At 37.1% G+C, this 23,927-nt stretch overlaps 1 protein-coding gene across 18 annotated transcripts in view; it reads left to right on the forward strand.

Moving 5' to 3' along the window:
- The window catches only part of NRXN1 (neurexin 1), a 705,459-nt gene that overhangs the window by 12,723 nt on the left and 668,809 nt on the right, over window positions 1-23,927 (forward strand). The window contains exon 2 of one of the 18 annotated variants that reach the window (XM_071739815.1): window positions 13,850-17,994. The exons of the other annotated variants lie outside the window; for them this stretch is intronic. Coding sequence (XP_071595916.1) covers window positions 13,850-13,938 — 89 coding nt within the window. The 3' untranslated portion in view covers window positions 13,939-17,994. Of the gene's footprint in view, window positions 1-13,849; window positions 17,995-23,927 lie in introns of those variants that run through there. 18 annotated transcript variants of the gene reach the window in all.

A 23,927-nucleotide genomic window follows, 5' to 3' on the forward strand; every position in this document is an offset into this window, starting at 1 on the left:
CACATACAATATACAATACATATTATATACAATACAATAAAATACCCATACGCAATACAATGCCCATGTAAAAATACTGATGCTATTATCCCAATTGCAGAGGAGAAGTGAGGCTACAGACACTGCAGGTAAAAACATTCACCAATACTGAGAGGACAGTGTGAAGTTTTTCTTAGTACTTCACGTATAACGCTACATACTCTAAATATTCACTGTAATTTCAAAGCACAGCTCTCACTGACCAGATAACAGTGTTGTTATCTGCATGTTATCTGCACTGCATGTTCTGGGATATCCTGCAAGGCATGCTACTTGAAGATGCAACTGTCCTGAACAGCATAAGGAATGACCACCCAGAAAATGCCTGACTTTAAAAACTGACCTAAATCAGTTAGGTCAGTTGATTTTAGGAGAAAAGAGGATAGAATGTATTTCAAGGCAGTATTCACCTCATTTGGGTAAGCAATGCACCCCATGCCTTTTTAGGAAGGGCTAAAGTCCTTTTAACAAGGACTCTTGTCTTGTAGGGCAGGGGTATTGCTCATTGGCACAAGAGTTTTCTCCATTACTTGGCCATTGCTTATTGCTAAGAATAGACCTGTGTACAGAAGAAGTTACAGAGGTTCTGGAGACGACTGCATTAAACTGTCTAATTAAAGGCTATATCCTGCTATGTATGAATAAAGCAGGCGTGTCTTATTTGCATAAGAAACAGTGTGTCTCAGAGTTATTTTTTACTGTGCACCCTAAGGAACATTCTTTTAAGGTTGTAAAATAGTCAGCATGTGTATTTTTTTTACATGTTTTTAAAAACTCTACCTCCACTCAGTCATCCCAGCCCCAGCCTTGTGTTCTGCATTTTGGTTCGGAAGCACCCATTCCACAGGGCCCATTCCCAGCTGGGAAGCTGCTGATGGACTGAAGTTTTCCCTGCTCCACAATAGGGTAGCTGGATCCTAGCACAGGTTTTAGAGGTTCTAGTGACAGGGAGGATGAGGTTAATGTAACCACAGTTCAAACAGTCTTTCAGGAGTTGTCTGGAAAAATCCAACACATCTTCGCTAACACCATACAAACATTTTTCGGGTGGAAAAGTGTTGCAAATTGAAGAGATTCTGTTAGGTTTTCAAAAGACTGCCTCAAAGATTAACCCTGAACGTAAAGTAGTTCCTGCTGATTTTCTGTTTCTAGTTCAAAATAAAACTAAAAGTCAAAAGGAATCAGAATGGAAATGAAACTTTAGAACTTCCTTGCAGAGATACTACCATTAACTTAAATGTCAGGATTTTAGCTGAACTGTTTTTCCTGACAAAACCAAGTATCTTTTTTTAAAATTAAAAAAAGTAAAAGACTACTGTGCTATATTATTCTCAATTTTCGTTAATTGCTATAATTGATCTTCTTGAGAAAGAAAGAAAGCTAAATAAAAGAAAATAAAGCTTGAGCACAATTGTTACAGTACTTTTCAGAACCATTTTTCAAAGAAAGTAATTGGGCTTTTAGAATAAAAAATTAATACTGTATTTGGACATGTTGTTCAGTGTTACTGTTAAGAACTTTGCCTAACATATTTTTTAAACTCTTTCTGTAAAAGTAGGAAAAATATAGCCATCATAGTATATTCCATACACAAAAGGCTGAAACGCAGTGTTAATTATTGACTTGACCTGACATGTCCCAGGGACTTTGAACACACTGGTATTATTTTGCTTTTTATTTAGATTTATTTATTTTCTGTACTTACAAAATTATCTGCTCTTTCTTTGTGTATTAAAAAATTATGAAGATTAAAAGCTACATATTTTACCTTTTTTCTTTCTGTGATTTCTGTTATATCCAGTATTTTGTATTATGTACTGTTTTGACTATAAATCATACAAATAAAAAGCTGTTAGGACAGGAAAAGGTGAAAGTAAGGTCACAGTCCAATTTCCAATAGATTTTTTTTATTACTTAATTCAGAGATGGTCTCACTGTGTTTAGTTGGATTATTTGTATGTATAATTTTATCCTTGTGATCTACAGTATAAATTAATGTATACTCAAATATGCTTCAGCTGTCTATACTTATTTTAATAATATAATATGACTGTTTTCAAGCATATGATTATTCTGTATGTTACCTCATGGTATTTAATCACCTAGTGATATTTTCAGGAATATTAAATGTTATTACTATAGGACTAATGGGACAATGAGTATTCGAATGAAAAGTTTTCAAAACAAGAATAGTAAAAAAAAAATTCAAAATTGTAGTTTAAGCATAATCAGATGAAGCTAAACTGCAGAATCACGGGCAATTAAAGTATTCACATTAAAGTATTCACATTCACATTAATTTTGAGTCAACTATTCATGTTTTTACATACTATAAGTGATGTGCCTAGTATGTAATGTTATTAGACTCATCTTTAGAAATGCTTTTTGAATGAATAATAGGCTTAAATTGAGAAGCATATATACGTATATAAATTTTGTTCTAGCTCAGTATGTTTTTTACCACTTCTTTGTTGCTTTTTCGATAAAACAATTGCAGTGCTATTTATTTAAGCTTAAATTCTGCAGGAAAATAGTACTAAAAATCTGCTAAGGAATGAAAGGAGTATAATTTAATGCACTCTGATTTTACCATCATTTAAAATATGTCCCTAGCTCAGCAGTATTGGTCTGCAAACTTTTTTTTCTCCTTTTGAAACATAATGGATAGTACACAAAGAATGAAGCAAGTTTACTAGTCTAATGAGACTGCAGGATATCAAAAGAAATTAAATAATGTATTGACACTTTGACTATATTTAATGTTAGCAGACTTCTCAAAATATCAGGTTCTGTGATTATATATAAAATTCATGCATTTCATAAACCAGTCAAAAAGTCTTCTCAACTTAATAAAATTCTAGAAAAAATAATCTGTCTTAAGTGTACTCCTCTAAGGCCTCCTAAATTTTTAAAAAATAATTTCTTTTTAAAGCAAATACTTCTCATTAACCACAGGCATACTTATTTTACAGTTCTTAATATGCCATGTCTGAGATTTAAATCAAAAAGCTGAAAAAATAGGTACTTTTTGTTATTTTTAAAATTGATACGATTATTATTTTATGTCAGGATTTTTTATTAACTTATTAAATCAAGCTGACTATTCTGAGTGAAACAGTACAGCCACTGCACCTAGGGTTGCTTCTCTCTTAAATCTGCCACCATATACATACATGGGGGATCATGGTCAAGCTTGGTCCTCCTGCAGTGGTTTGAGTAAAAAGAAGTAATTTTATTGGGAGGACTTTGTTAAATCCAGGCCATGGAGCAGTTCCCCAGGCAGTTAGGCCAGTTGATCCAAAGGGGGAAATAGAAAGGAGGCTTCTGACAGTGAGTATGCAGTAGCTTCAGGGGAGCCATGGCCTTTGCCTGCTCAGTGACAAGAGAAGACAGCATGTGACCCTTGCTACATGTCTTTGAATTTCTGTTGACATAGCTGTGATTGATTCCTGCAAGCCTTACTGATTATCAGTGTTCTGGCCTAAAAAGTTCTTTAAGGAATTTATTGGAAATAGTAGGAAAACTTACAGTGGTTTGGAAAATACATTCATTGTTTCGAAGGAGTGTATTTTTGAAGATAAAAGTAGCCTCTGAATAAGCCTGATATCCATGCTGTACTATATCTTGATAAAAACTTGAAGCTTTTCAGCTGAGCTTTTCAGTAGACCTCCATTTTCTGTGAGACAGTAACATCGCCATTAAATAAGTCTTGGAAAAACTCTCAATACTTGTAACTGTTTTAGCCAATAGCCAGGTGACAGATACTGTTACCCATTCCACTACCCTCCCAGGGGAAGATAAATGGATAATAAGCGAGAGAGACTTAAGTATGGAAAAAACTAGAACAGGCTTAATGAAATAGTAAATAACAATGATGGTGAATTATATATACATATACATAAATACGGAAATATGGAACCCGCACTCCTCAGTCAGTACTTACTTCCCCATCAGAAAAGTCCTAAACTGGACTCACCCACAGATAAGGATGCCTGAACCTAGGGCCCCTAATGACAGTCCATTAAAAACCCAGGAGCAGCCACACAAATCCAACCTGAGCAGAGAGGGTCTTGGTCAAAAGGGTTCTGCAGGATGCAGAACCAGCAGCACAGGGAGATATGACAAACAAGCAGTCCCCAGCCAGAAGGGCTCTCTGAGGGGTATTTTATACAGAACACCATGGGAAGGAGTACTGCGACTGCTCTGTTTGTGTCACCTAACCCATCTTCTCCAGAGGCACAGCTGCTCCCTGCTCCCCCCACTGTAATGGCCACATCAGCAAGTTGGCAGCAGCTGGTCGCAAGGTTTTTGTATCTGTCAAAAATAGTTTTGAGAGCTGCTTTCCTTTCACTTGCATTTCAAAACAGGTTCCTGAATTTCTTGTTTTTTAAGAAGTATTGCAGCTAAGTTTGAATATAACTTGGAAAAGGTAGCCTGAAAATTTATTGTTAAAATAAGAGAAGAGCAGTATTGTGGAAAGAAAAAATATTTGGTAACCAAATGAAGTATACAAGGAGAAGAATGTAAGAAAAATATCTGAAATGTCATTAGATACTGTAGAAGTATTTGGTGCTTAACCAAGTTTCAACAAATTCTTGGTTACTGAATGTGGTGTGTACTGTCTATGTATCTCCAAAGGGTGCACAACATTCTCATCAGGCGTCTCATCCTACACTTCTTGCAGCAGGATGTTCTTACTGTGGTTTTCACTTCATAAGAACTGTACAATATTTAATATATAGCCAGCTGCAAGCTCTCTGAAATATTGTACCCCTTCAAAAAATAATTTTAATTGTGATAGTGACCTTTGATTCTTGGGTCTTGAAGTTGGGTTATGCTTTTGAAAGAATTTACTGCAGTTAAAAAAACTTATTATGAAACAACCCTTTTTTAGCTTTGGACTCAGATATTATTTCTTTAAAAACTGGATCCTTCATAAATGATTATATCAAATGAAAGCTAGACATCTGGAAGCATAAAATGGTAAGAAGGAGAGATGAAGGACTAAAAAGTAATTAAGCACTGGAAATGGGATTTGGAATTGCTATTTTATTTTCACAATTTTATTACAAGTTCTTTATATATCAAGTATTTAATCTCCCTCACAATTTTTCATCCATAAAACAAGGCTAATAATATTCACTGTCTTCTTACCATTCCTTGTCTGCTTTGTTTAGTAATGGCTGAGATTTTAGAGCATGTTTTGAGATATTCCTTCCAACATCTGCAGGAGAAGTGGATGTTACTTATGATTTTATATGTTACATATTATATATAATATTGAGCTTTAGCTGGGACACAAACATTGGAGCAAAAGTAATGCATGAATTTTTGTAATTTAGGGTATTCCACATCGCTTTAAGGGCAATGAAGTTCCTGCTGTACTCATCCATATTCTTTATAAACACATGTTCTTTGGGATAACCTGTTTGATCCTGGTTTGTGGTTTATTTCTCATAGCATAACATTACAGCAAGATCTGTGAAAAAGATTAATATATCCTTGAGTATAACGGTGTTTATTTATAAAGGGGACCTTAACAAATTTACTGTCAAAAGATTTTTAATTTTATCTCCTTTACAAGCTAAAGCAAAGTTACATTTGAAAAGAACTGGAAACCTTATAAAATACCTGTAAGTTTGTATTGTCTTGGGATGTCAGCTGATAAAAAGAATTCTCTTAGGTATGCTGCACTGTAGTAGTGCTTGCTGTTGCTATTGTATGAAGAATTTTAGAGTTTTCTGGAAGAAAGTGTTTGCGAAATGTCATAGAATGTAAAGCTTTGTACTTGCTAAAATGTGTAAAGGGGAAAGAGTGATTTTCATTAAAACTTGGTTACATAAAGGCTATTCTGAACAATACAGACTGATTACCTAGTAAAGAGGAGGAAAGCACTTGCCTAAGTTTCTAGCCTTTAGGTTCTTCTGCTACTAGGAATTCACTTACAAGCATAAGATGAATTTGTTCGGCTGTATTTGAATTGAAATAAAGATCTGATTTTCAGCAATGTAACAGTGGAATGATTCTCCTCAGGTAACATTTGAAAGCAAGGGAATATTATTTCTGATTACAGAAATTTTTGGATCAAGGAGTTTGTTTCTACCTCAAACTGCTTGAGCTGTTACCTTTATGGAAGTTAATTACTGTTCTTCAGGAAAAATGTAGCAAAAAATGTTGCTTTTATTAACTATTTATAAAAATGCTTACTCAGAACTAATTCTAATCTGATCATGGTGAAATGAGGTAATGTTGTGAAAGCCTAAAGTATTTAGAACCTGAAGGTGCACAAGTCTATGGGACCTAATGGGGTCCACCCACAGGTCCTGAGGGAGCTGGCGTACGCAGTTGCTAAACCTATGTCCATCATGTTTGAGAGGTCGTAGTGGTCTGTTGAGGTCTGGTGAGGTTCCCACTGATTTGAAGAAAGGTAACATCTCCCCTGTTTTTAAAAAGGGGGAAAAGGAAAGCCTGGGGAACTACAGGCTGGTCAGTCTCACCTCTATGCCTCTCAAGATTATGGAACTGATCCTCCTAGAAAATTTGTTGGGGCACATGAAACATAAGGAGGTGATGCATGATGGTCAACATGGCTTCACTAAGGGCAAGTCATGCTTGACCAATTTGGTGGCCTTCTATGACAAAGCTACAGAGATGGCGGATAGTTGCAGAGTCACTGACATCATCTACCTGGATTTGTGTAAGGCATTTGATGCTGTCACACGTCCTGGAGACATCCTTGTCTCCAAGCTGACAAGACATGGATTTGACATACGGACTACTCAGTGGGTAAGTTCTTGGTTGGATGGCCACACCCAGGAATTTGTGATCAGTGGTTCAGCATCCAAGTAGAGGCAAGTGATGAGTGGTGTTCCTCAGGGGTCAGTATTGAGACCAGTGCTGTTTAATATCCCTGTTGGAGACATGGGCAGTGTGATAGAGTGTATCCTCAGCAAGTTTACTGGGGATACTATGCTGTGTAGTGTGGTTGGCACCTTAGAGGGAAGGGATGCCATCCAGACGGGCTTCGAGGCTGGAGAGGTGGGCCCATGCCGACCTATTGGAGTTCAGCATGGCCAAGTGCAAGGTCCTGCACCTGGGTCTGTGCAGCCCTAGGCACAAATAGAGGCTGGGGGAGAATGGATCCTCAGCAGCCCTGAGGGAAAGGACTTAGGGGTGTTGGTAGATGAGAAGGTCGACATGAGCTGCCAGTGAGTGCTCATAGCCCAGAAGGCCAATAGCATCCTGGGCTGCATAAAAAGGAAGCCTGGCCTTCAGGGCTAGAGTGATTTTTCTCTTGTGAGATCCCACCTGGAATGCAGCTTTGGAGCCCCCAGCACAGGAAAGATACCGACCTGTTGGAGAGGATCTGGAGAAGGACCACAAAGATGATCAGAGGGCTGGAGCACTTCTGCTACAAAGACAGAGTGAGTTGGGACTGTTCAAGCTGGAGAAGAGAAGGCTCTGGGGAGACCATATAGTGGCCTTCCAGTACATGAAGGGGCCTACAGGAAATCTGGGGAGGGTAGTAATATGTAGTAATATGACAAGGGGTAATGGTTTTAAACTGAAAGAGGGTAGAATTAGGCTAGATAATAGGAAAAAAGTCTTCATAATGAGGGTGGTAAGGTACTGGCATAGGTTTCCTGAGGACATTGTTGATGCCCCCTCCCTGAAAGTGTTGCAGGCCAGGCCAGATAAAGCCTTGAGGAACATGGTCTAGTGGGAGGTGTCCCTGATCATGCAGGGGGGTTGGATCTTGGTGATGTTTAAGGTTTCTTCCAATCCTAACCATTCCATGATACTATGATTCTGTGACAGGTGGCTTAAATCACTGCAGAGGTAACATGTGATGTCTTTAAGATCTCATGAAGGTAGCTTTAGATAGCTGTTAGATACTAGACTAACAATTCACTTGTTTTTTATGGACAATAGATGTATGTATTGTATATAAAAGGATGGATAGACTGGGGAATGTCCAAATGACTGTTTAAAAATCTAAACTTGAACTGAATCTAACTTGAACTGAACAGGCAGTCCAGCCTAACATTGTTTTACATTTGGATAAAATGATGTAACAGGCAGTATCTGATACCTGCATCAGAGAAGGTAACCTATTGAAGTATGTGAAATCTGTTGGAAAAATAAGTGGTTAAATATGTGTGAAAAGAAATCGTAGATTGCATTCTAGCTCCAGAGTTTTTAGGAATCACCACATACTAGATGGTCGTGCATGGACACTGTTGCACTAGCTACTTTTTGTGGGTAAATCTGCATAATACATTCAGCTGAGCTGCACAGCTAAGCAAGGCTAATAAATCAGATCACAAGAAAAAAGTTATTAGATAGAAGCTCTGTCCGGTGACACATAAAGAATCCCAGGATGAACAACCCAGAGTGCAGACCCAATGTTCTCCATTTCAGTTTGATTTTAAGTAGAATGACAAGGATTTTTAGAGAGTAAAGCACTTTGGCTAAATGACATGTCAGCAAGTCTGACTGCAGAAGGGAGCATGGAGAATTCAGAGCTTTAAATCTGTGCATATGCACAGAACATGTAAACTTTTTTTTAAAGGGAAAAGATTTAACTATTAGCTATCTGTCATAAAAGCAAATATTTAATAATTAATTGAAATACAAAAAGAAGTACAATAGTAGATGGACCATTCATTCTAAAATATTGAACAGATTACTGTGGTTTGCAATACTATATTAAAGAGTAGAACAATCCTAAAATGTCTATTTCCTCTTCCAAATATTTTTGTTCTGACATATTAGTGTTGATAAGTAGTGAGGAAATAAAAAGTCCATGGCTTTGAAGACCATATTATTATGAACCCTCCATTGGAATAAAGATATCATTATTATAATTTACACATGTACTCATCTTATTTAATGGAAATAGCTATAAACATAACAGTCCTTCATGATGTTTTCCTAGGTGCAAAGTAAGTAGAGGGACACTGATTTCCAAAGCACAGATTACTTACTCTCTGCTCATGATGCCCATTAGAATTTGCTAACTGACTTTCTTTTGCACCTTTGGTTACTATATCAGCTCCAAGAACCCATCTGACACATTATGTAGGTATTTCCTAGTACTGTTAAAGTGCAGTAAAATATATTAGAAAATACTATACCATTGCTTCTGTGGTCCATTGACAGACTACATAGTACATTGTACAGTGTGCATCATACTCCATTCCTTCATCTTTCCTATTCATAGCTGTGTATTCTGTCTATAAGATTGTGATATCTGTGAGATTCTGCAATTTTTTTATTCACTGTTAAGATTTATATGTGACAAAAAAATCCGTTGTTGCCTGTGTAAGTACTTCAAATACAACAAGATCAGCTGTTTTTATTAATGGTTTGGATAGGACATTACAGATTGTTTCCTCAGAATAATACAAAATACATACTTCATTTGAGGGGAAACATATGAAAATAATTTTTTCTCTCTATTTAATCTATTTTACAAGGTCTGCTATACTGCAATTCCATTTCAGCAAATGTTAAAACAGCATTCTTTTTTTTTGGAAAAAATTACTTGCATTTTTATTCTACTGAAATTGCTTGCTTAAGAAGAAAATGTCTGGGCTTTGGGTGAATGTACCAGGTTATTTCTGTGCCCTTATTGTAGAACAATTTTTAGCAGACACTATTCCTCAAGAGAAATTTGGGGGTATGTAAGTGAAAAATATCAATGAGAGAGGTAAGATTTTAAGTTTATACGGAATTTCCTGTGCCTCCTTTAAAAGTCCTCAGAATATATGTAGACTTCAAGCTGTGAGAAGATGGTAGAATGGTCATTAGATTTGGGGTTTTGAATTCCGATCAAGAGTTTCCGTAAATTTCTTTAAGAATAATACTAAAATTGGTGTGTGATGTTTAAATCACACATCAGCAATGAAATACATGTATCTCTGACTGGTTTATTTTGGCACAATCTCTGTGTTGTATTCTCAGTTCCACTGAGTAATATATTGCACAATACAGTTTCATTGAAAGTCCAGTCTGAGGTAGAATAAAATCCTAAAGGTTTTATACTTAGTCATGAATTGATAATAATGTGCTAACCTTCAGATAACTAATTCCTGTAATTCTTATACTTGGGGACTGAATATGATTTTTTTAAATTCAGATTTCTTTAAATGTCAGTGGATGTGAATGTCATACCCAACTTCTGCCAGGAACTACTTTCTCTTACAAAAATACTAACAGATTCAGTTTTATTTGCTGTAATCCCTATAGAAAGTTAGGAGGGATTAGTTTAATTATGGGTGAAATATAATTGTATTTTTTAGAAAATCTATTATACAGATCTTTCATGAGCTACCTGATGTAAAGAGCATGACTGTCAAAACTTTCTAAATATGCTCAAGAACAGTTGTGGTTTTTTTCTGGAGTCCTCTTGAGGGGTTACATTTTCTTTGTGCCTGAAGTAAGCCTGATAGCCTGATGGAGCTTGTGGTATATGTTGTACTTGCAGTGCACCTATAGTATGAGATTTAATGGATTAGTAGGTACTGTACTACTAAATTTTTAGTAGAAAATCTTCCTTGCATTTTAATCTGTGAGAAATTCGCTATTCACATCAGTTGTTTGTGAAACTAGTGGTGTGGTTTCACCCATTCTGAAACATGAAAGCTCTCTTGGGCCAAATAATGACAAAAGCAATTTGTCATATTTTTTGCCCCTTATGATCTCAAATGTTCGAAAGCTTTCTTAATTGTTCTTTACGTTTATCTCACTCCTTCTGGTACATGCATTTGAAAAAAAAAGCCATCAAATAGAACTTACCTAGTTTGCTGAGAATAAAAAAATGTATACGCATTTTTTTTAATTCTTCAGAATCCCACTTACATCTAGTGGTTAGATATAAGTTTTTTTACAAAGACCTTCTTGATTTGGCTTCTCCATGAAGGAACATAATTTTCCTGCACTTCTTATTTTGATAAGTCAGAATATTTTCGTTTTAATGTAGCTATGCTTACTTTCAGGGGGAATAACTTCTTGTTAATGAAATACCAGTAGAATAAGATACTCTAAAAGATCCCATGATATTATAAACTAGGCTTTTTAAATACTGTAGTAGATATATACCTTGCAGTGTCAGGTCCATTAAAATTTTCCACCAAAAAATAGTTTTTTTAAGCTAAAGATTCATATTCCATTTACAGAAAAACTGTATGCAAAGTTTCATATGAAAGAATCACTAATTATGCTTAATGAAGAACATTCAAAGAATTCTTATAGAATACATGTGAAATTGAAATAAAAACTTTGTTTTGGGGAGCATTTCTCAATTAATATAATATGTTTGTGCTATGAAAAGATATAATTTGGTATAAGCAGTTGCATGGGAAAAAAAAGGTTTCTACCTCTTGTTGCAGAGATATACTAGACTTCTGAGTAAGAAAGTAAAGGAGGTATTTTATGTTCATTGTTTAAAGGTCAATCTAGAAGCCAAAGAAAATGAAGGAAATCCATCACTCACGTGTGTTCTTCAAAGCAGCAAGATGGTATTCATGTTTCTGTAAGAGATTGGATTGCTGGAAATGTAGTACAAGAGCTCTCCAAGGGGTAAAAGCTTCAAACTGGCCATTTCAATCAGTAGCCATTCCTGAGCAAATTATCAAAGAAAGTAACCATATGGCTAGTCTGGAGGATGTGAAAAAATAGCAGAAAAGCAGCAGGATGCAGTTGGACTATATATTGTTTTACTCAGAACAAGTGCTTTCAAATCATATTTAGGTAATGACTAAGAACTAGTAATTGACAGCAATGCTAAGGTTAGAATTTGATAACAGCACTGCTGCGCCATTGGGTGAAACTTTCTTAAAGGATATTCTGAAACTTAATCTCTGAATAGGCAAAGATGGTTCTTGTTTATATTTATTTGGCTCTCTGCTAAATAAAAAAGTGCTCTTCTTCTCTTTAATTTACGTATGTCTCTTCTGTTAGCCAGACACTTCAAGTCTTATTTCCCCATCCCTCTTGTTTGTGTTTCTTTTACTTAGTCTTGCATTTTCTCTCTCTTTCCTTTGGCTTCAGAAATTAAATAAAACAGCCAAAAAGGGATGAGTCCTTATAACTTCCAATTTTGTAAAGCATTTTTCTTCCAAACATGATGATTCAGAACTTCTGAACTTCGAGCAGCCAAAAAGATCCTTCTCTCAGGATATAACAGAAGGTGTTTGCCCTCATTTCAGTCTCATCTTCTGCAAAATAATGAAGTTTTGTCTCTGTACTATGTGAAATGTGGATCTGTGTAAACTTGAGTATTTAATCGGAATTGAAAAATTACCTTTTCAAAGACAGTAATTTCTATACATACCACAAGATCGGTATCTCTAAGGGGTTCCAATTTTTGCTAATCTGATCATCTGATATGGATTTTATGTGCCACAAATTTCTTGTTCTAGGAAGATAATAGATGAATTGGTCCAGGTTTTATTAAATTATCACTAAGGCCCTTCAGGTCAATGTAAACATTTCTTGAAATGTCATGCAAACTTTGCTGCTGGATGATAACTACATACTCCCTATATATTCTATTCTCAATTGTGTGCCCCCAAAATTCTGTTTTGTGGCTGTCAGCTGCACTCATTTCACTACAGTGTTACATCCTCCTTCTCTTTAACTTCTTGAGCCTTTAAAATTATGCATATATACCTGTTACTGCTATTTTTAAAATTAATATAATACTCATCTTCCGTTGATCACTTTTTTCCAGAAACGACAAGATGTCTGAGATTCTCATCCAGTTTCCTATGTAATTCCCCAGTTACCACATCATCTGATTTGCATTGCTGATTCTTTTTGATGTTGAACCACATTCTACTAAAATTTCCTCCCTCAGATATCTCATTCTTATACTGTCAGACTTGCTCATATTCCTTATTGAATGATATTTAACACAGTGGTAAAGATGAGAAAATGGACTTAACAGTCATAATTGGTTTTAGATGGCCTTTATTACTAAAGACAGAATCTTCAGTTTTGAGGAGTTCATAGGAAATATTTTATTCCATTACAATCTCCTTGAGTGCCCTCCCTCTCCACTTACTGTTATTTCTTCTCATTTCTTTTCCATCTGCCCATTTCCTGTATGGTTTCCTCTCCAGTTTTCAGCCATGTGGGCCTCTTCATGTCAGTCTTCCCAGTTTTCACCCCAGCCTGGGAGTTATGCTTCAAGGAATAAGGTTTACCATTCTTTATTAATTTAATTTTTTTTTTTTTTGCCTAGTCTTTATTTTTTTGTCTATTTTTCCCCTTTAAACCATTGTACCTGGCCTTTGGCCACTACTTACAATGATTTTTTGTCACCCACAGTGCAACCTAAAATTGCGTGTGAAGAAGTAAACTCTTTCTACCGTAAGGGGTATTTTGATTTAACTTCTTTTTATTGTTGTCTGCCATGGTAGGATTTAGATGAACTTAACATGGTGGTGTGTTGTAGTGCTACCTCATGTAACACAGAATATATTTAATTAATTATATATGATAATTTTTTTTACAAATGTACCTAGAAGGTGACACAAATGGAACAGTATAGAAGCACCAGGACCTTCTACTCAAAATTTATTCAGTTCATAGACTAAATATATATGCAGTATTATAGGGCTTTCACGTCTTGTAAGACAGATTGAAAACAAACTTGAATAAAAGTTATATTGGAAAAGGTTAAGCAGAGTTGCCTACAGAAGCTATTTTGTGTGCTCACATTTGGATCCCATACAGAAGTGTGTATTTTCTAATGCAGCTTCTGTTGTTTCTCATCCTTTGAAATGAGGTAGAAATGTGGAAGCAGAGAAGCCTCACCAGCTTTGCAGAGGATACAAAATGCTTGAGCATAGACTGCTGCCTGGGACTTCCATGAAATGCAATTGCCTGTGAAGATCAGCAGATAAAATGAATGCAGTTTCATTTTCACTGATTCTGAAGACCATTCACATTTGGAACTGTGGTCAAAAAGTTACTTTGCTTTTATCTTACCACTGTATCACTTCAGCCATGGAGAGGTCCAACTGAGCTACTAAAAAAAACCTCTAAGGCTTGATTGGGAGTGGTTTTAGACCTCTTTATAACCAAAATAACTCACGAAATAAAATAAAATTAGTACAAAAATCAGCGGCAAAAAGTAGGGAATTAATCAATTTTCCTTACTAGCAACACATTATACATCACCGAGAAGAAAACAAAAGCAATGAGAAAAAGTCTAATGATGTAGCTTATAAATTGCAGATTGCCTTATTGTGAGACATAAAAATCAATTATAGCCTATAAAGAATATAATGGTATCACTGAAGGTTTGGAAACACTGTCTATCATTAGAATTCATGGGGGAACATACTACCTTTTCCCTCTAAAGATTTTATGTTCATCATTTGACAATGTGGAGACCAAGTAGCCCAGCTAGTAATTCCAACATGAGGCTGAAGCTAGAGGAAGCAAAGCTCCTTATGACAGAACTTCCATTAGCTCTAACAGCACTTTACCTAACATTTCCCATGGAAAGAAACTGAGGATTTTTTGTTTTAACTTTTCCCATTACCAGAGAAAGAAGGAAGGTGATGCTTTATCTCTTAGCACACAAAGCATAGAAACACCATGGGCTATACTCTTTTTCCAACCTGAAGTAATTGAAGAAGATAGTTCAGGTCTTTCAGCCTTAGCTAAAGAAGAAAGGAAGCATGGCAGAGCTTTACATGCCTAAGCTCAGGAGTAAGGAACATATTTCACCTTTTAACATTTGATCTTCTTTACTTTAACCTTTAATTACATCAGTGACTCTGTATATCAGAGGGGAATTAGAGCTTGTTCTAAACTGTGAATTCTAAAACCCATTTCTCTGTAGGGATAAATAATTTATACAGTCTTGCAATCCAGCAATTTAATGAGCCCTTATGCATATAAATAAAGCTATAGCTCTTCTTAGCTATGGCAGAGCTCTTCAGTAAAAGTGTTAGGAGTGAAAAAAGGCAGCTGTTGTGCACAGTTTCTGGGATATTACTTGAATTTTAAAAATGGTCATCCCGCAGTAATTGTGTTCAGAGTTGTTAAATTGCTCTTTGACCACAGTGATAATCTGGAGCCACCAAATATGTGCTTAGACTGTGATCTAATGCTGTTTCCTGTACAATATATGTGAAATAATTTGGGTCTAGTAATTTCTTAAAAAAAGGATCTAGTAATTTCTTAAAAAAGTGAAATTTGAAGGAAGGTAGCCATCATGTAAGTCCAAGAATTTAAATGTGAAAAAAAAAATTGTTTATTGAACTTTTTAATAACTTCCTTTTAAAAACTGAAATTAGCCTTCAGGAAAATGTGGTGTGTAGACTACAGAAAACAATGTGTCTGCTTTCCATTGAGCAGACATCTTCTACACCATCTCTAGATGATTCCTCCCACTATACTATTCTAATAGAAATTCCACTTTGCAAAGCATTGAGTTTTCTTTTTTTTTTTTTTTTGAAGCACGAACTTACTGTAATATGCCTACTAATTAAAATATGCTTACACATAGCTAAGCTGAATGGATTTTTTTTAATGAAGTGATTCATCATTAGAAAATTATTAAGAACTTTAATGAAATACTCCCACAGAAACATGTCAGTTGCAACAAAGATTTCATCAGAGATAACCCTCAGTTTAGAAACCAAGAGCTGTGTTCCTGCAGAACCCAGTACCTGAGCAGCTAGGGCATTTTACCCCAGTACCCTGCTTTTTGAGTAAATTATATATATATAACATTCTCTTTAGAATCAATTATACCTATGTGTGGAAGTGCATCTCATAACACATGCAAGCATAAGCATACACAAAGAACAAAGAGACCTATTTTTCTTCTGGATGAAAGCAAGCTGTAAAAGCTTTTTTTGCTTGAAGTTAGGTTCAAGAATAAGCTCCAGTTGCAGAACATTGGAGATAAGATACTTTAAAACACAGTACCTTATTGAACGTGTTCTCCTGACAATGTCATATGTGGTGTGTTTTCACTTCATTATGGTATTTGTGAGGAGGAGTTTTTCTAGAGGTAGATACATATCTAGGTGCCTGAAGTGATCTGTTTCTTCCAAAGAGTATGATTTTTCAATGGGCAGGCCCAACAGATAGGATAGTGTGTGCACAGGCTGAAAAGCCCTGGCTGCTTTCCTTCCTGATGAATTCACAGCAATGCATTCATTTCCCATTTCACTTATAGAATATAAGAATTAAAAAAAAAAAAAAAAGGAAAAAGCAATCATTTTTTAAAAGAGTCAGGAGCCCCCTGTGTAAGTTTGCTTTGAAAATAATTTACTTATCTTTTAGTCTTATTCAATATGTATGTGTAAGTTGGTGTCTTTATAAATCTTTGTCAGGATATTTTTGTTGTCACTTGTGTTGACAGAGAAACTCCATAAGGGATTCTCCATAGGTCCTGTTGACTACTGAACAATGATTTCCTTTAGCATTTGTGATTTGCACTGAAAAGCAAGATTTGAATGAAACATAGGTAAACCTGTGTCACATTTTCACATGTAGTTACTGAAGTTTCAAAATCAGATGACCATAAAGAGATCTTTAAAAATATAGTTTTCTGCTTTTTATGACATTTGTTAGCCAAATAATGACCACATAATTTTAAACTGAAACGTATGAATGCTTCTGGCAAGGAAAAAGGTAACATTCACCTCCTGCAGCAATCACTACTTTGAAAAGAAGCTTCATTTTTCTTCTTCAGAACATGCAGACTGTTTTTAAGTTATAACACGGCTGCCTTGTTTCAGCTGACGTAAATTAGGGATATCATTCCCAAATGACTTGGGCCTTGGTAGTCTGAGAGTCAGCAGGTATTGAGGAAACAAGAACTTTAACTATTTCACACAGAAGTCTGGAGCTCTGAGTTTATATTAGTGTTTATATCATTATTAGTTAATATTTTTGTATGGATTTGTACTAATCTGCAAAGGACAACTGGTTATTTAATTTCACATTTTCATTTTGAACTTATGTGGTATAGTTAGAGGTGCTCAGAGATCTGTATCATATATGAATGGACTAGTAGGAAAAGCTGGCATCTTGTTATATTAAAAAGAATGTGGTATGTTTATAAGCCTTTTAAAGATTATTTTTTTATAGCCACATTGGCTCAGACTCTAATAATTTGTCTTTCATGACATTTTCTAACTGAAGGACTTGCAACAGAAATATCCCTAAAAGGAGATACCACATATTCAATCTTACTTTCTTGAAATTATTACAAAATTGCTTCTTTCATAACGAAACACTCACTTAGTGATCTAAACCTTGTTTAGAAAAAATAGCTGAAAGATGCTGAAGTAGTAAAAGAAGGGGCATTGTGAATGAGCACTGCTATTGTTATGCTATAGAACTATTAATCCATGGCCTTGATACCAGTGTGTCTTGAATGAACATGCTACTTTGCAAAAACAACAATGGGTTGTAATGAACAAGGATTCTACTTAAGAATTTTATATTTAATTGTGTCCATTGATCAAAAAGCATAAAGAACATACAATAAACATGTGAAAACTGTATTCTAATGATAATGGATAGCTTTAGCTCTCTGTTTAGACCTGCTGAATGCTGTTAAGTGAATTGCTAAATAGCATGATGAGAAGTGAGTCAAGCATTCTGTTCTCAATATTAATTTTCTGGATGCCAGCAGAAGTTGTATAACCAGTAAAAGAAGAGCATATGCTCATACCTATCAATAGTAAACTTGCAGAGACCAGGACTGTATGGAGGGGCAAGTACAGTGCCATAACAAAAAGGCAGACAAAATGGCATTTTCTTTTTCATGTGACTGCTAATTGCAGTGCCTCCTTTTTATTACTGATTATATCCTTTGACAACTGAAGAAAATAATGAATTAGTTATGTAGAGATTAGATGTTACTGTCATGGAGAACTATTTATTTGGAAAATAAATTAAATTCTAGACATCTGGAAGGCAAAAAAATATTAACTTATTGAAGTTATTGTCAGTGATGCTAAATGGCAATCAAAGAATAGCTCCACTATGCACACCAATATTTGAAATTCTTAATTTTGAACATAGGGCTATTTGTGTTTATCTTATTTCATCGGAATTTTATATTTTATGTGGGGGAAAAAAGGCATAAGGATGGAAATATGATTGAGAGCGAAAGGGAAAGAAGGAGAGATTGAATTTAAGAGTACAATGGAAATATGCAAAAAAATAATACAGGGAATGGGAAAAAAAGGAGTTTCATATGCCTTTTTAAGCAGGAGAATGAAAGGAGAATTGTAAGATGATGAAATAAAAGGGACGGACCTTTATGCAACAGAAGCCGCAAACAATAATGAAAGAGAAATATAAAGAAAACATATGAAATAGGGAAAGAAGTAACATTACAAATAATGAACAAGAATCTCACCTGGATAAAAATATGTTGTTTCAATAATTTCAGTTTCAACTATACTTACTGACAGCTTAGTCTACACTAACAATCTGCCTGTAGCAATTAAAACAAGTAATTGACTTGAAGTAGATGTAACTGAGCTTTTTGCATCTCTGCAGTATCTAGGATAGGCCTGGCTTTGTGTTCTATGTCTTCCCACAAGGTGCATTGATATAATCCTTTAATTAAAGTAGACCTACAAACTTGTGCTTCTACCAGCACAGATTTCCCTAGGAAGCAGCATGCTTAGAAACACTGGTATCCAAGGAAATACCTACCATGTATGAGTCTAAATGTGGAAGCTCTTTCCCTTTTCAGTTTTTATCACTACAATCATGCTATCTAGCACAGCTCCAGCTCTCATTCACAAGCTGAAGTAGGACCACATATGGACTCACAAGAGAGCTGATCTGATTACTGTTTTCCCTCTGCAAAGACCCTGCTGCCTGTGTTGCTGCTTTGGCATGGTGAGGCCAGGAAGGAAATGACTTGCCCACAGGCACAGAGGCTGCTGTCAGTGTCCCAGACTGAAGTTTCCAGGCACCAACTGAGAAGATCGTGTTATGCCCTCCATATGGGATAACCTGGGCACAGTGCTTTCAAAGCTGAAGCCTCTGAAATCCTTTGCTGGATGACTGTGCTCCACCTTTAGCATGAACAAGCAGTGTTTGAAGGATGCAACTTCAACCTGTTTGCCTGTAGAGTGGAAGTTTAACATCCAGGTGTAATTTGGCTTTGTGCCCAGCTACAATCGACTCAAGTCTGCTGTGCATTGCAGGGCCTCCAGGAGTATGAGGCCCTTTTCATCCAGTCAGCAATGGTGAGGGCTGGGTTCTGTGCACTCCCTCTTTGCAGAGGCTGCATGGACTCCCAAGCTGCCCGGGCAATACTTAAGTAGAAAATGAAACAATTTAACCATTTTATATAATGATATAATATTTTTCTTTTAAAATAGATTCTCAAGCCTTTTTCTCTCAATCCTCTTTCTCTTCCATCAGGAGTGGTTGCTGACTCCTTTCCTCTTGGCTATGGCATTTGGCTGTTCTCCTCCTCCCCTCTGTCAAGCCCTCAGCAGCTGTGCCCTCCCTTAACCCACAAATCCTCTGTTTTCAGCTTTGCCATCCTGTTCATCCCACTTCAGCTGTTTCCCCATGTTCCCAGGACTCTGTTTTGGCTCCTGGTGCCACCCCCGCCCGCGGCAGCTGTTTGTTTAGCCGTGTACAGCTTGTGACCCCTACGGAATTTCCATCCCGAGAAACTCTGCCGTGGCCACCGTCGCTTGAAGCCAGGATGGCTTCTCCTCTGCCACACCATCAGAGCCAGCCAGTGCCTTCAGCTCCATCCTCGGCCTCTGCTCATTTTCAGCAGCTGTGCCTCCCGCCGTGCCTCTGGGTCCTTCTCCCCTTTCTTCCCGAAGTCTTCAGGCCGCCCTCACCCCCTTCCCGGACCCGGGGCTCGCACCCTTTGCCTGGAGCGCTGTTTGTTCCCCAACCGCCGGCAGCTGTTCCCGAGCCGCTGCCCCCGCGCCGCTCCCAGCTCCGACCCCGTCCCCCTCCTCTCCCAGCCCGCAGCAGCTGCTGCTCGCTCCCTCAAGCCAAGGCTTGGCGAAACGGGGGCCCTTCCTCCCTTCCGCACCGTCTCTGCTCTAGCCCCTCGCACCGGGCCGCTCTCCCTGCCTTTACATTCTCCTCCATGCTAGCAGGAGTCGGGGAATCAGAGTTGGGAAACGGCGTGGCAGTGGGTCACTCGAATTCCTCACATCACGCTGCGTTGCTGTGACCGAGGGGCCAGGATGGCCTCCAGGAAAAACTGCAAGTAAGGGGACAGCATGGTCTACAGCAGAAACACTTTTGAAAGACAGACTGGCGTGGCTCGTAGGAAAATCTGTAATGTGCAGCAGCCACCCTGGCCCTCAGGATTAATAAGAGAAGAGCCTCTATGCCCATACAGTAAGAAGAGCATCTAGAACATCTGTGGAGTAAGCCATGGTTCACTCAACTGCTGCTCAGCAGGCAGTACCTTCTCATGGTAGGTAAATGGAAAACTGGCAGCCATAAATGGCAGCTGCCTGTGCCATTTTGATGCCAGTGCTGGCATGGCCTGCAGCAGGGAGCAAGGCTGTGTGTGAAGCCCAAGCTGTAGGCTTTAGTTTTTTGCCTCGTGCTAAACGAACTGCTCATTATTGGCCAGGTGACTGGACTCAGAGAGAGTTCCCATGCAGAAGAGACTTCCAGCAGCACCCACCAACAAGATGACTTTAAAGATAACATCAGTCCCCTTTTCTGACCCACTTATTTCCCTAATGAGCCGTGTCATTTTATTGCACCACCATGAGCATAAAGGGATGGCATAACCAGGGTGCTGGTTGGGATACAGGCCTGATGCCTCTGTATTCAAGGATATCCTCCTGCCAACTCATCAGAGGACCTGATTTGCAGCAGCCTTACACAGCTGTTGTCTCTACAGACCCAGGCACACCCTGGGATTGAGGAGCCAGGAGTTCACTCACTGACTGTTCATTCAGGTTCTCCCTTCCAAAAGTGACGTTAAAACCAAAATAAGGGAGTCTGCACTGGTCTGGTACTTAATGGCTTGGACCTTCAGCAAGTCCACCTGCATTTTTTTAAAACTTGAAGAATCACCACTCCATTTTTCCTCTTGTGCCTAGCATCAGCAAGCCATCTGGATGCCTCTTGGTGCTGCATCAGGGTAATCCACCTGCTAGTAAAGCCCCAACCTCTTCCCTCAATAGCCAGATAAGTATAGATGATTGATTTTGGAACCATATGTCAGATTGCTATAGAAACGTTGCTAGGAAGAGATAGAGCTATTTTGAGTTCAAAGGGAAAAAAAATAAAATCAAGATAAAGAAAGAAATTAACAGGAACAGGAAAGAAGGACCAGGACTGGACACAGACCAACATCAGGTAGACTGCAAAGGGAGTAAGATGAGTAAGGAGGCAACTTGGAGGCTTGGAAGAGCTCAGGTGTTGTGGATCAGTTTGAAAGTAGAAGCAGAAGTGGTAAGGTAGTTTCAGTAACTGCTTTTTTTTAAAAATAACATTACCTGAGGGTTTTTTCCAATGCTGCTGAGCAGTTCTGTGGGGTATAAGTACTAGGTTCCATCTGCACATAGGTTCAGCTTCCTTCTTTTCAGTACTGTGGGACATGTATTAGGGAGAGGCTTTAGATTGATTTCAGAAAGAAACAGTTTCTCACACCATGATGCATTCAAGACCTAAACAGGCACATAATAAATGGTTCTGAGTGGGGGACCCCCTGCATATATTTCAGCTAGTTCTAATTTAAAATGCTAATTTAGTTGTCTGATGTGTGATTTAATTCAGTGAAATAATCTGATCCTGTGTCTAAACAGAATGAAAGTTGTCAAAATCTATGTTAGACATTCAGCTGTTTTTTCTATACTTAGCTGTATTTGGGGACGGGGTATTGTGGTTTATGGTTTTTTCTTTCTCTGTGCATGTGCCTATCATTAATTACCTCATAGCTTCATTATCTGCTACTACATATAACCTGAAGATGAACAAAAAAAATCCTGCACTCTTATACAGACCCACATTTGTCACTCTGAAAAGCAGTACCCTTCAGAGAATGCCATCAGATTTTGCTGCAATGCAGTGAGTGACTGGCTGGGGTTAAAAGCCTTGCACACTATTCCTGTTAGCTGGTCATTAATCTCCTGAAAAAGCCCAATGTCTTAATTGCTATTGTATAATTAGTAATATCTTCCATCTAACCCGTGTTAAACTGAAACGGTAATGTGCAAAGTCACCATCCATCTCTATAGATGAGGATCTGGAAGTACTGTTTTCAACGGTGTGTGATACTGAATTTTTTTTTTTTTTTTCAATACTCCCTTGAAAAATACTAAGACTGGCACCATCAGTCCTTTATGGCCGGCTCTGAAATTGCACAGAGCCACCACAGATCACCGCAGTGTAAGGGGCTAAACAAAGTAGACTCCAAAATTGGATATTTAAAGATGAGCAAAGTCTGTCAGGCTTCTCATATAACATATGTTATAAAGGAGTCTAAAATACCAGTCAGTAACTATCTCTTGTTTTAGAGACTATGGAGCTGAAAGTAAGAGAATAAAGACTTTATTTTAATACAGCTGCGAACCTCAGGGCAGACAAAAATAGCTAACCTTGCAGAAATGCAAGTATATTCTTTAGTATCTATGCCTCTGGTATTTAAATATTTAATTCTTAACTAGTTATCCATGGTAAACTGATTTAAGTTTCCCTGTTGCATTTAGTGTCTCTGTCTGGAAGATGTCCTGAGAAAAATGTAGGTATAATCTGTAAAACCAAAATTCAGATAGAGAAACACTGAAACATTTAATTTTGATAACAACAAATTATTGCCTATCAGTAACTTTCAATAATAATATTCTAGTAAATCTAAGATATTATGCAAAACATATCATAAACTAACAGTAAAGGTTTGAACCCAAATTCAACCAAAGACAGTGTTTTTAAACTACCTTTGTTTTCACAGAAATTCTACTTTTGATGAAACTGCACTTTCTGACAAAAAAATTCTTCTCAACATTTTCCCCCCACCAAACAATTACCATTTATCTAGTCAGATTCTTGTCTTCAGTGTGATTGTGAACAGACTCTAAAAAAAAAAGATTGAGTTATGTGCCAGGCTGAATGATCAACCATAAATAACAGTGAAATTGCACACAAAATTCAGTGAATGTGTGGGCTTTTTTCTCTATACACAACTTATAATAGGCAAAACAAAATGCATGCAATAGAGATGAGCATCTGTTTTGCTTGAAGACAGTCTTTTATTGGTGTATTTTTCCAGGATTTATGCTAGCACATATGACTGTAGGATCAGGACCAAAGAATTACTTGATGTGTATGATTTTGTGTAATGCTGAATATCTAGTTGAAGACAACTGCTATTCAAGGAAGGATTAATCAGAAATTCTTTCTTATACTGCATTTTTGCCTGCATTACATGGTTAAAGTGGTAGAGGATTTAAAAAAAAAATCTTCTCAACTCTCTCTCTCTGAGAAGAACTTGAAAAATTCAGATGAGTCAGTAACTTTTATTTAAATAGTATCTTTAATTTATTGAACTGGAATATCATATGGCATACTGTGTGTACCATCAGTTGCTGGATTTTAATAAATATTCATGTCTGAAATAGGTCAGAAGCTCTACTGCTCTCAATGAACTGTCAGAAACTTTTTTTTAGTTACTTAATTTTCTACAAATACTTTAGTACTCAGTAAGAATTCAAGCATAATTCTCCTTTATGCTTTGCAGAAACATCTTGGGTTTTTTTTTTCCTTGAGTTTTGCTTGTTCCTAAGTAACATTGAGATTTTGAACAATCTTTAAGTTTAGAAAGGCACTTCTCTGACTAGTTCTACCGACCACAGTAAACCCCTGATCTCTGAGGAAACTTTAGCTGCTGT

This window comes from Heliangelus exortis, chromosome 3, assembly GCF_036169615.1.
Source record: "Heliangelus exortis chromosome 3, bHelExo1.hap1, whole genome shotgun sequence".
In the NCBI taxonomy this organism is placed as follows: domain Eukaryota; kingdom Metazoa; phylum Chordata; class Aves; order Apodiformes; family Trochilidae; genus Heliangelus; species Heliangelus exortis.